Raw genomic sequence first — 12271 nt, forward strand, 5'->3', positions numbered from 1 at the left:
CAAGAAGTTATCTTGCTAGCTGCATTTAGCTCCACAAAAACCAATTCCATTGAAAGCAAACAATTTTCGCAGGCAAGCCACGTTCTTTATAAAAAATGCAAAATTTATCAGCGATAGCCCAGAAAAGATAACTAAAATGTGTGCTGTTCTACAGCAAATAAGGCGAGGCGTAGAAATCAATTTCGAATTTGTTGATATTACGGGGCAAGAAAACAGAAAATAGAAGCCGCTACACTGGATCCACAGATATAGATAGCGGCTACTTGGATGTTCGTACGTCAGTGATTCAGGCAACTTGGCGGGGCCCGAACGAAATCCAAACGGAAACCGAAACCAATTGAGAATACACATTAAGTGAGTGGGTTTCTAAGGAGGGGAAGTAAGCGATCGTTTTAGTATTCCCTAATTGGTATCCCCGTGTCTGTCACACTGTGCAGAAATTGCATAATGCCGGGGCCAAAACCCCCACATCACGTGTCTGGGTCGTCTGGCACCTGACAGACCCGCGAAGATACTTCAGTTCGGATTGGTTCTGGTCGGAGGAAGTTAATGGAGATGATGGGGCTGTGGGCCAGACAGAACAAGAGAAATTGAAAGCCATTAAGTACCTTTAAAAATAAAAGCGGAATACTACTAACCGCATGGCCCACTGGGATGATACATGGGAGAGCTATATATATGCGCGTGGATATATGCTGCTTCAATTATTCAAGAGTACACCGAAAGCAGAGACTTGTGACCACAAAAATCAAAGAAATTACGCACGAAAAATATCTTTAAAATGCCATAAGTTGTATATAGATACGCAGCCAGCGCAGACTCATCAGATACACAAGCACACACATCGGCCAGAAGATACATATAAGCAAACGCGAACTGTGGCAAACTATTTCCGTATTGAGTTCTCTTCTCAATGCCCTGCATTGGGCCATTTTGGGCATATTGCACGAAAGTTTTTTTAGATCAACCACTTAAAAAATTAAACAATTTAAGTGGTTGGTAAACAGTTTATCTGATTTTATTTGACCTCCAAATGTTTTATTTTCCCTTAATGTCTTACATCTTTCATTCCTGAGCATTTATCAACCGAAATTCAAGACAAAAATGTGTTTGTGACATTTTAAAAAATTTATTTTCGAAAGCATATATTCGTTAGCTTAAATTCCACAAACAAATTATGTGCGTGTTCCAAAAACATTTTCTAATATTTATGAATGCGCCAAATATATTTTCGAGCCGTGCGTTTCTTTTCTGCTCATCGGATTTTATGAGTTTGTTTGGCTTGTGGAAATTGCATTGACCTAGAAGTCATATTGTTGTTTTTTCGGTCTCTTGGGTATTTTGATGTCTTTGGAATACCCTGCATTCTGATTCTGATTCTGTTTTGGCTTTGCACATTTCTCTCCCGCTCTCCCGTACGACTTTCTGTTTTCTCCGTATGTATTGTGAACATGAGCAACGTTATGAATTCCCCGATTTTCCTTTTTGTGTGTATATTTTCAAATACTTGCCACTGTGCATCCGAATCGGGCTGTCTGTAGACATGTGTGTGAGTGGGAGACTGGGGAGCTGGCTCCCGGCTGAGATCGTGAAAGGCCCACGGCCCATTCCTTGTCCGTCGGTCGCCAGCGCCACGAGGAACGGGAAGCGCGATCTTAAAAAATATTTAAAAAACTGTTCACCCCGTGTTCCCGTTGCTCAAATCGAACATACCCCCAAAACGAGAGCGAAAGTTCAGTATTCAAAACGCAATTTAATTTGGCCAAAACAATTCGAGGCAATCGGAGACAAAGGCGCGATCTCGGCAGCGAAAAATAAACCTGAAAACATAACGATTTCGGACGCGTGCCAGGCGGTGGGCGGTGGGCGGGGCGGCGTAGACGCCGGCAGCGGCAGCGTCGCTGTTTTATATGATTTTCCGCTCGTAGTGCTCGTTTTTTTTATTTTTTATTTTCTTTTTTTTCGATTTTGCCGGCTGTCGTCGTGAGCAGAATGCCGCCGGCTCTCGGTTCTGGTTCTCAGTTCAGTTCTGTTTGAGTTTCTGGCGACGAGTGACACACACAGAGGGAACTAGAAATAAGCGACACCGAAAAACGAAACAACACTTAGTTGTACTGTAGATTCTGGCTGATTAAGAAACACGAAACACGAAGCACTCACTCACACACACATATATATCTCACACACAAGGAAAACTGCATTAGTTCAGATCGAGCGAAAGTGCCGTAGACGATGCCCAATAACCGCAATCGTAATCGCAATCGCAATCGCAACAAACGCAATCGAAACCAAAATCAAAATCAGAATCCGAGCCAAAACCAAAACGAAAACCATCAGCAGCAGGCAGAAGGGGCGGAGGATCGGGAGGAGCAGCAGGATTTCGAGACTCAAGTCGCAGTAGCGCAATCTTCTTCCTTCGTAGATGATAATGGAAATTCTGGCAGCGTTTCAAATGGGCCAACGGAAAACAGCGAAGAGGTGACGAACACTCTTGAGAAAACCGAAAAAAAAGAAGAAATATCCGAGCAACCAGCAACAGTCATCCAAAAAGAAGCAGATTCTGACGCAGAAATGGGTGCCAAAAATTCAAAACATCGCAAGGAGAAGTCCGATAAGCAGGCGTCTAATGGAAAAGCTGAAGAGCAGGTGCGTCCACCTCCCACCATTATTAGAAGGCCACCCGGCAGCCCCCGGCAAGCCAAGGTCATAGTTCATCGAATTGTGAGGGAAGAGGACACTGCCAATGGTAAAGCTCACTCACCAGAGCCACCCAAAGCCGTAGAATCTAAGGAGCAGCAATTGGAGGTCGAGGATTCAAAGGAGCAGCAACCTGAAGCTCATCATCAGGAGATTGAAACTAAGGAAGAGCGGGAAAATGAACCGAGTCCAAAGGAACTTCCTGAATCTAGTCATCTTTCGGAGGACGCACAGCAGAAACATGTCGAAGTTGACGAGAATGAACCAATTTATGATGAAGTGGACTACTCAAAGGATGAGACCACTAACACCACTAAGATCCCACAGCAAGAGCAACATGATCCAAAGGAACCGGAGCAATATGTGTTGCAACTCGAAAAGGCAATGGAGTTTGTCGAAAATGCTCATCAGCAACACGTTGCTGCCGTACAAAGTTATCAAAAACAAAGAGACACAGAGCAAGACGCACAGCAGCAGGAGCAAAGTGAAGCACAGCACCTTCAGAAATCAACTGAAGCGCATCAGCAACATGTGGCAGTTCCCCAAATCCTTGTAGATCCCAAAGAGAAACTAGAGGATGATGTGAAACAGGAACCCATTTTGAATAACGCCCAACAGCAAAATGATGAGATTTCACCAAAAGCCCCAAAGGAAATCCAAATAAAAGTTCAATTTCAAACAGAAGATCCTCTTTCGCAGCAGCCGGCTGCACAGAAGCCCACCTCCAAGGTGATTATCCACCAGATACACCTGGAAACCACCGACGAAGAGCCAAATGTCAAGCCCACTTTCGAGGAGGTTAGCAGCACTACCGGTTCTCTGGCCGGAACCCTATCTCCACCACCCCGTTATTTGGTGGAGTCGCCGAAGAACGTGTCAAGTGGCCAGTTTTCGCGCTTCTCGCGCGATGTGCAAATCCAGGAGATGGAACTGAACAGCGACTGCAGCTCCGGGGAATTCAATTCCCTGCAGTCGCCGCTGGTATGCGAAGTAGACTCGGAATCAGAGGGATCGGTAGCCTTGGGACCGGAGCGATCGCCGTCGGATCAGCAGGTGCCGTCCAGCAGCCGAGTGGAGCAGCATGAGCAGGTGCGCCAGAAACGTGCCCAGTATCGGAACGCTTTGGAATCGCACTTCCTGCCGCAGTTGCTCAATCCCCGCTATCTGGACAGCATCCTGGAGGAGAATGAATGGAGAAACTCCACCGCCTCCTCTGGCGGAAGCGATCAGACGGGGATCCGCACGCCCAAGCTGAACGAGACCTTTCCCAAGAGTCAGTTGGACTTCAGCCGCAGACACAGGCGGAGGGAGGAGGCCCCAACGCCTCTTAAGCTCGAAACCAGGCTGCTGGAGGATTCAACCGATCTGGAGAGCTGCACCCGACTGCAGAGCACCCTGTCTCCACAGTCCGAAGATGCAGAGCTAGTTTACCTGAGCTCCTCGGCCTCCAGCAGTGTCTCTGACCTCATGGAACTAGAACTAGAGCAGGCTGCCGCCTTGGCGGAGAGAGCCCTCGTGGACTTGGATACGGATGCCAGTCGGTTGATTGCTCGGCCGGACGATGAGATGAGCAGCACAAGTACCACCACTGCAGACAGGAGCGAGACGGAAGCGGAAACGGAAACGGAGACGGAGAGAGAGGGCGAGCAGAGTCGCGAGAGCACACCTGTTAACGCCAACACGACGCTCACCAGTTCGCAGTCTTCGCTGCTGAGCGCCGCAACGCCGACGCCGACGCCCACTCCCGCCGATCGAGAACAATTAGCAAAAGATACAAATGTATCTGGTGGATCGACTGTTAGTTTCGGGGCAGCATCGCCGCTAGCGGCCACGCGCGAGGAGTTCGTTCGCAATATGGACAAAGTGCGCGAGTTGATTGAAATGACGCGGCGCGAACAGGAGCAAGGTGAACTACCGCGATCGCCGTCGCCGCCGCCCGTTCCCCCGCCTCCCGCTTCCGTGCCACCCTACAGTCCCGAGTCTTCCTCGTTCCACCTAGCTTCCTTGCAACTGAAGCGGCAGGAGTCTAACGACTCCCACTGCTCCGACAGCACCACCCACAGCCAATGCACGGCCATCAACCTGGCCAGTCCCCCACCGCCACCCACTGCTCAGCCACCCACACCGCCACTCAGACAAAAGCCTGCACCACCACCCGTACCGCCACCCGTATCACCACCCGCACCACCCACTCCCCAATCAGAGCCAGAGCTTTCAGTTGCAGATTCGTTTGCTAATGCAAATGCGGATGTAGATGCAGATGCCGACACTGATACGGAAGCGATAAAGAAGCTGCGCCTGCTGTGCACCGAGCAGTTAGCTTCCATGCCCTATGGCGAACAGGTGCTCGAGGAGTTAGCCAGTGTGGCCCAGAACATTGCCGACCAATCCCAGAACAAGATGCCCTATCCCATGCCCCAGTTGCCGCACATCAAGGAGCTGCAGTTAAACGCCAATGAGAGCAAGTCCTCCTCCGCCTGGCTGGGTCTGCCGACCCAGTCCGATCCCAAGCTATTGGTCTGCCTCTCGCCCGGCCAGAGGGATTTGGTAAATAACCAAACGCAACCGGATGACCTGCTTGATGCCCACCAGAAGTTCGTGGAGCGTCGGGGATACCATGAGTTGTCCAAGGCCCAGGTTCTCGAGCAAGACCACCAGCAACAGCAGAGTGAGATGCTCAAGACGGCGGCCATGATGCGCGAGTTGCGCAAGAGCCTCTCGCCGCCGGCGCCTCCTGTCCCTCCGCCGCCGGTACCGCTGAAGAGCGCCGAAACGGCGGCCAAGGCGACCGCTCATGAAAACGCCAAGAGAGATGACGCAAGCGAACAAAAGCAGAAGATCGCAGCATGCGAATCGTCATCGCTTGAAAATAAACCAAGGCAAGCAGCTGATCTTGGTGCTCAGCAGTCGGCAGAGCAACGCCAGAGCAGCAGCACCACCACCTCCAGCCACAAAGCGACCACAGAGACCATGTCCAGTGACACCGCCAAGTTTCCCACGCTGGACAGCATGGAGAGTGAGCTGGCCAGGATGTTCCCCCAGCACAAGGGCGACATTTTCGAGGAGCAGCGCAAGCGGTTCTCCAACATTGAGTTCCCCAGCCACCAGCCCGTCAGTCAGACCAAGCGGTACTCCAACATCGAGACGAGCAGTTACGAGTCCAAGAAGCGAATGGAAAATGGTCAGGTAGTCTACGATGTGAGCACTTCAAGTCACGAGAAGAAGGAGCAGGGTGATCCACCCAAGGACCAGCCCGCACCACCCGTTCCCCCGCCGCCAATTATGTCAGCAACGAAATTAAACGGTAACACTTTCATTGATGGAGACGTGGCGCCCAAAAATAGCCAGCCGTCGCGAGAGAGCGGTAGCGGCAGCGGCAACGGTACGTATGAGGAATTTCGGCAGCGTGCCAAGGCCGCCGCGGATGCTTTTGGAGAGCAGCGGGAGCAGCAAAACGGGCTGGATCAAGACCGCGTGTTCAAGGACTTCGATAGGCTATCGCAGCAGATGCACGCCGAACTGCAAAGCACCCGGGAAAAGCGGGAGAAGTCCGCTTCCATGTACGATCTCAGTGGCTTCACGCGACCCGCGACGGGTCATCCGAGATTAGATGAGTTGCAGCAGAGAAGACATGCCCACATGCAGGAGTTGGAGAGAGAAATAGAGCGGTCGGCAAAGTCGCGACAGGAGCGAATGTCCTCGGTACCGCGACAAATGGAGGCCACACCACCGCGAACTCATGATATTCCCATTGAGCTGGAGCCACGTTCCCGACGGGCCGAGTCCCTGTGCAATCTGAATGAGCCACCACCACGTCCGCACACCACCGTGGGTCACTATAACCACCCGGTGGCGCAGGATGACTGGTCTAGGTATGCCAACGATTTGGGATACTCGGAGAACATAGCACGACCCTTTGCCAGGGAGGTGGAGATTTGCTATCAGCGGCAGAATCAGAGAACACCACATTGCATTAGGGCTCCCCGCCTCTCCGCCAGCACTAATGATCTGAGCAGCTCTAGTCAATATAGCTACGATACCTTTAATGCTTATGGTGGCAGAAGGACCCACGCCCCCATGCTGAACCAGGCGCAACAGCAACAGCGTCCTCATTACGGCAGCTGTTACTCCATGATCGAGAGGGATCCCAATCCCAGGTACATAAGTACCACCTCGCGAAGGGGTGTGAGCCCAGCACCACCGCCAGTTGCAACTCCGCAACAGCAGCAGGTGCCACCACCTGCCTATGATCGCCAGCAGAGGAGATCCTCGCTGCCGAGGGAATTGCATGAACAGCAGCTAAAGTACATACTATCCAAAGAGGAGGAGCTGAAGTTTGAAGTGGAGCGATTGCAGCAGGAGCGGCGTCGTCTAATGGAGGAAATGCAGAGGGCTCCGGTCTTGCCTGCTCCTCAGAGGAGGGAGAGCTACAGGCCCGCCGCCAAGCTGCCCACTCTGAGCGAGGATGAGGTATTCCGGCAGCAAATGGCCGAGGAGTGGATGAACAAGGTGGCTGAGCGGGAAGAGCGTCGTCAGCACAAGATCATACGTATATCGAAGATCGAGGATGAGCACGATCACTCCGCCGTAGACAAGGCGACCATAAGCGATGAATTCTTGGATCGGGTGAAGGAGCGGCGTCACAAGTTGTCCATGCCGGCGGACAGCGATTGGGAAAGTGGGGCAGAATCACAACCCCAGCCAGCCGCCCAATCCCAGCCAGAATCGGATGTAGAGGCGCCACCAGTACGCATACTGGAGGGCCAGGCGGAGGCCAATCTCCGCCAGCTGCCACGGCACCTGCGGGAGTTCGCCAAGTTCTCTACCAGCGAACAGTTGCCGGATGGCGCCCAAATGGAGCGTCACGAGGAACAGGAGCGCAGGGAGGAGGCTACCGACAATGCGCACAGCAGTGCCACCAAGAAGACGAGCATCGTGAAGACGTACAAGGTTTCCAGGCTACCGCCTTCCGTCCAGGGTGAGTTTCCCGGCCAGTTTTCCGGGGGAAATCGCGGCCGACTCTATCGCGAACGCTCGCAAACGACGCGGCTCGTGAGTCATAACATCCCCCTGGAACTAACCAGTAACCACAGCTCATCGCCTGACTCCGACTCCAATCCCGGTTGTGGTTCGTCCCCAGCTCCAGGTTCCTCCACCCCATCCTCTATCCCATCCCTAGTACAATCTTCTACACCAGCACCACCGCCACCCATTGAACCATTGAATCCCTCATCCAGCACCGCTGGCGGCATCTTGGGCACGGCTTTGTTGTTGGGCTTATCCCTGCTGACCGCCTGGAACAAGTTCAGTTAGTTCATCTTCCCCACACACTCCCAAGTCGATCCACACATTTCAATCAAACTTGATCTTAAAAGGTATCGATATGAAGTTGCTCACAATGCCATACCAAAATTCCATCTGTTAATATCAAGTTGAAAGTAATCCTTGTCTGGTTTTTGGCCATCTCGCTCATACACTCATATACCGTAGCTACTTGGTGTTGTGCTATCTCTCTCTTTTGTATATCTCTATCTCTCTCTTCTGATTGTTCATTGTGCGCGAATTGCTCCTACTTCCTCCACACAGACGAGGCCACAGATTCCGAAACCAGGAGCACCACAATCCACCAGATAAATCGCTCCAGCGATCCCCAGCCGGAAAAAATCGGTGCCAGTTTGAACGAGTTTTTCGCAGGCTCGCCCTTCCGAGCGAAAATCTACGAAGAGTTCGACAAGTACTGGCGAAACTTCGAGCACTCCGCCTCGAACACCTTCTAGGGCCATCCTGAACCACAAACCGAATGCTTTGACCCCTAACCCTTGACCCGGCCCCTTCCCAGCCCCCTGCCCCAGCAGCTGCATGCAGCATCCCCCTCTCAGCTCATGTTATATAATCAAATATAAACAAGTTACAGATTTGTCCAAATTGCGTTTGTGAAACTTTGTTAAATGTTGAAAACATTGAAAATAATCTTAATACCATAGCAATAAAACGAAACCGAAAATTATATTTAGTGTTGTTTAATGTTTAATAAACGAAATTATTTGATTAACCACAAATTGTTTACTTGATTTGAGTATTTTCGTTGCATTCATTCGATATTCGTTGTATATATTCCGCATGCGATTCCTTTTAGTTGTGTGATGTGTCCCGAAAGAGAGAGATGTGCTTGAAAAAACAACTAATCCATATTTGTTTGTAGTGTACAGATATTTGCGGTTGGTTGTGGTTGAGAAATATCAGACATGCGTAAACAAAATGTTTGGGAATTATATGCCAGATCTGTAAACGATCGACTCATCGTTTTGGGAAACATTTCGAATTTGAAAAGTCCAAACAAGCTGTTAATCATGAACTAAAATGATATTGCAATACCCTAACTGCTTTAAGTATAATAGTTTATCTCAATATTTATTCAGCTTTTTTTTTTCATTTACATAAATATGTTCATAACCTTTTCAATTCAGTTCAGAACTAATGAGTTCTTTTGAATTACAACTGTCTGATATTTCTGCAAATTACCACATAATATAATATAATATAATTGTCTAATATTAAGTTTAAGCTTATATAATAAATCATTTGGCTTTGTAATCCGCAAACATTCGCTTAAGACCAAAAGCTCAAATGCTCGAGGGCTAAAACCAGCTTATCCCTTTCGATGCGTTGCAAGACCACCCATTCCACCCCTCGTGATGACTTATCTGCCCCTCAAGAAATGCAATCAAGCTCAAGAAACGAGAACAAAGTAAGGGAAGACAAGCGAAATTGAGATTAAGCGGAAATTTTAAATTAATTCCATTCAATTGCATGGACACAAAGTGCAGTCCGACAGACGATCCGTTTGTTTAAAAGAGAATTACGGAATCGGGGCAATTGGGCTAGAGCGTCTACACAGAGAAAAATACGTATGGTATTATAAATACCTCCAATTTTAAAGCTCTTTATTGGGATAAATACATGTAAAAGTGGTTTTATACTAAACTAATTCTATTCAATGGTTATACCGCTTTTATTCAACATATGATCATCGATATAGAAATATTTTACTCTTGTGACTTACCATTTTATTGAATATTTGCTACAATTTTTCCACTTATATTGCATTTAAAAATGAATAGTTCTTTTATAAATTATTGACATTATAACAAAGCACAATGTTAGGTTGCCTTGATTTTTCTCTGTGTACAAGCGAATGTGCATGCTGAAATTGGAACGGGGACGGGGGCGACGATCGGACTCCGCTAGATGGCGAAGATCTAACCGAATGCTATCGTTCAGACAGAGCCACCGCATCCGAGGAGGCGAACTCAGCGGCAACGGGAATGGGTGTCCGGCTGCGACCACGCCCACCCAAGCAGACGCGCTTCCTCCTTAACGCGCAGCAGCTGCAGCAGCAGAGGCAGCGGCGCAGCTGGTCGGAAAGCGATCTTCTCAAGGAGATCGACAGCGAGCTGCAGCTGGCCAAGGGCTTCCTCTACGCGAATGGTGTGTCAGAAAACCCCAGAACGCCTCCTCCACTCACCCCTGCCTACGATCCACGCACCCCGTTACCCAGCCCCTGTGTCTAATTGTCTAACCCCTTCACGATCTCTGTGCAATTATGTTAAGTTTATTCTTAGCCAAAATCACTAGAATTTCGCTGCGCTGCCTGAAAGTAGGCAACGAATATTGGCCGTTTTTGTTTCAGCACATTGCGTATACGACGTGAAGGCTTCTCCTTGGTCACTTGCCACACTCGCCTACACACTTACACACACCGCTATATATTTATCTTTATCTGCGCTGCGTCCATAATTTATGACCCACTTGAGTCGAAGATCTCTCGCATTCACTGCCCAGAAGATCGCTCTTCTTGGCTTCCTCTCCTGCCACAGTCTCTGTTTACGAAAGCATAAAAAAATAGTTGTTTATACTGGGCGAAACGGAAAGAAATACGAATTTTTCATCTGAGAACGAGAACGTTCAACAAATTTGTTGTCTTGCGCTCGCACACAAATTGAGATTTTTCGGCTGGGGATCTGGCTAACGAAAGTCCAAGCAACCTGCCCGAAAATTCAACCGTTTCGTAGTCGTCGTCGTGTTAAAGTCGTGTGAGCAACGCGAAGGCGCGTCAGAAAACAGAAAATAGAAAATATAGAAAAGTCCGAAGTCGGAAATTGAAATTCAAAAAAGAAGTCGCTTCTATATTTCCACAGCACAAATGGGGCAGGGTTAGTTGAGTGTTTTGTGTTCGAATTTGTTTGTGTGCCGCGCAAACGCGTTGCCACTTTCTCAGTATCGAAAATTATCAAAAAGATACCAAGATGCACGAGCTGCACACGAAGTGAAGTGTTTGAAGTGAAGAGTATCCCGATCTAAATCGCCGTTCTGGCCATTTGCAATTTGATTTTTGCAGAGCACACACAAAGCACGGCGGGCACCGCGATGTTTGCACCCAAATTCAAGGCGCGCGCGCCACCAGGCTCAGGTAAATTGTATCTGGCGGATGCGTTCGCATCTCGCAGATGCATCCACGACAAGTGTGACAAATGGCCAACATGACGTTTTCAGTGGGTCGTCTTTGATGATTCGCTGGCGAAGCTGACGAAGAGTTGAGTTGAGTTGAGTGGCTCTTTCGTCGCGATTTCCCAGTTTCCCCGTCAACTTTCCACCTTTCGACTTATTCATTTCCAAATTTATTGCTCGTATTTATAGATCATTTTTTGTGTTCGCTCGTTCGTTTCTGTTCTTTTTCTCAGCTGGGCTGAACCTGATTTTGCCTTTGGCAGTTGCGATTGTTTATTTTAAATATTTCACATTAGTTCATGTTAATTGTGCACACACCAAAAATTTCCACATGATTTAGGGAAACATTTTGGAAAATCCAAACTGGAACGAGGTGCGCCATTGCTAAATATACGGCATGACGTACAATCCGAGGGAGAAAATGCTGTATATTTATTACAATATTTGCAATGTTCCCAATTGTTGTTCGCTATTCGTGTTAGCCGCCCACGCGGACGCCGCCTTTTACAGTCTCCAATAAAAATGCCTGCTAAATAAGATCAACACGGAGAGCTGAGTACTCTGCCATGTCGCCATCAAGATCCATTTGATGTTTTCTGGCCAGGTCCGTTGGATCTTCCATTCAGCAGAGTCTTCCATCCGCCGTGGGCCATAAAACCCCTTTGAGGATTTTAGGGGGGCGTAGGCAAATCCATCAAACTTTCATTCCTTGATTGGCGTCATCTGATGGCATTATCTATGCTTTGGAAATTTCGATCTCCTACACATTTATTTAAAGCATTAATTTGTATGCTGATATTTTTAACATTTCCCCCATTCTCGATTTTTTTTCGGTTCAGACTTTTTATTTTGCCATGCCGAAGAATGGAAAATATAAATTTGAAGACTTTTAGTGAGTGAAAATAATTTATAGTTTGGTATAAATTCAGTTGAACTTGAACACAACGATTCCTATGCCTTCGCTGCTGGCCGGGAATTGGCGATTTAATTCTGTTTGATGACGTTGCCATCGTTGGGATTATCAATCTGCTGAAAAGAGATCTTAATAATAGCGATTGGAATGGAA

General features: G+C 48.5%; 1 protein-coding gene across 21 annotated transcripts in view; it reads left to right on the top strand.

The window, feature by feature from the left end:
• Nucleotides 1–1575: 1575 nt before the first annotated feature.
• The window catches only part of LOC117137785 (sorbin and SH3 domain-containing protein 1), a 28467-nt gene continuing 17771 nt past the window's right edge, over nucleotides 1576–12271 (top strand). For 7 of the 21 annotated variants that reach the window (XM_033299411.1, XM_033299412.1, XM_033299416.1 and 4 more), the window contains exons 1-2: nucleotides 1598–7675; nucleotides 9979–10185. In XM_033299411.1, the coding sequence (XP_033155302.1) occupies nucleotides 2233–7675; nucleotides 9979–10185 (5650 nt within the window). In that variant the 5' untranslated portion in view covers nucleotides 1598–2232. Of the gene's footprint in view, nucleotides 7676–8283; nucleotides 8707–9978; nucleotides 10186–10814; nucleotides 10911–11095; nucleotides 11168–12271 lie in introns of those variants that run through there. The other 14 variants (XM_033299419.1, XM_033299425.1, XM_033299426.1 and 11 more) reach the window with 10 other exon arrangements.

Source organism: Drosophila mauritiana, chromosome 2R, assembly GCF_004382145.1.
Source record: "Drosophila mauritiana strain mau12 chromosome 2R, ASM438214v1, whole genome shotgun sequence".
Lineage (NCBI taxonomy): Eukaryota > Metazoa > Arthropoda > Insecta > Diptera > Drosophilidae > Drosophila > Drosophila mauritiana.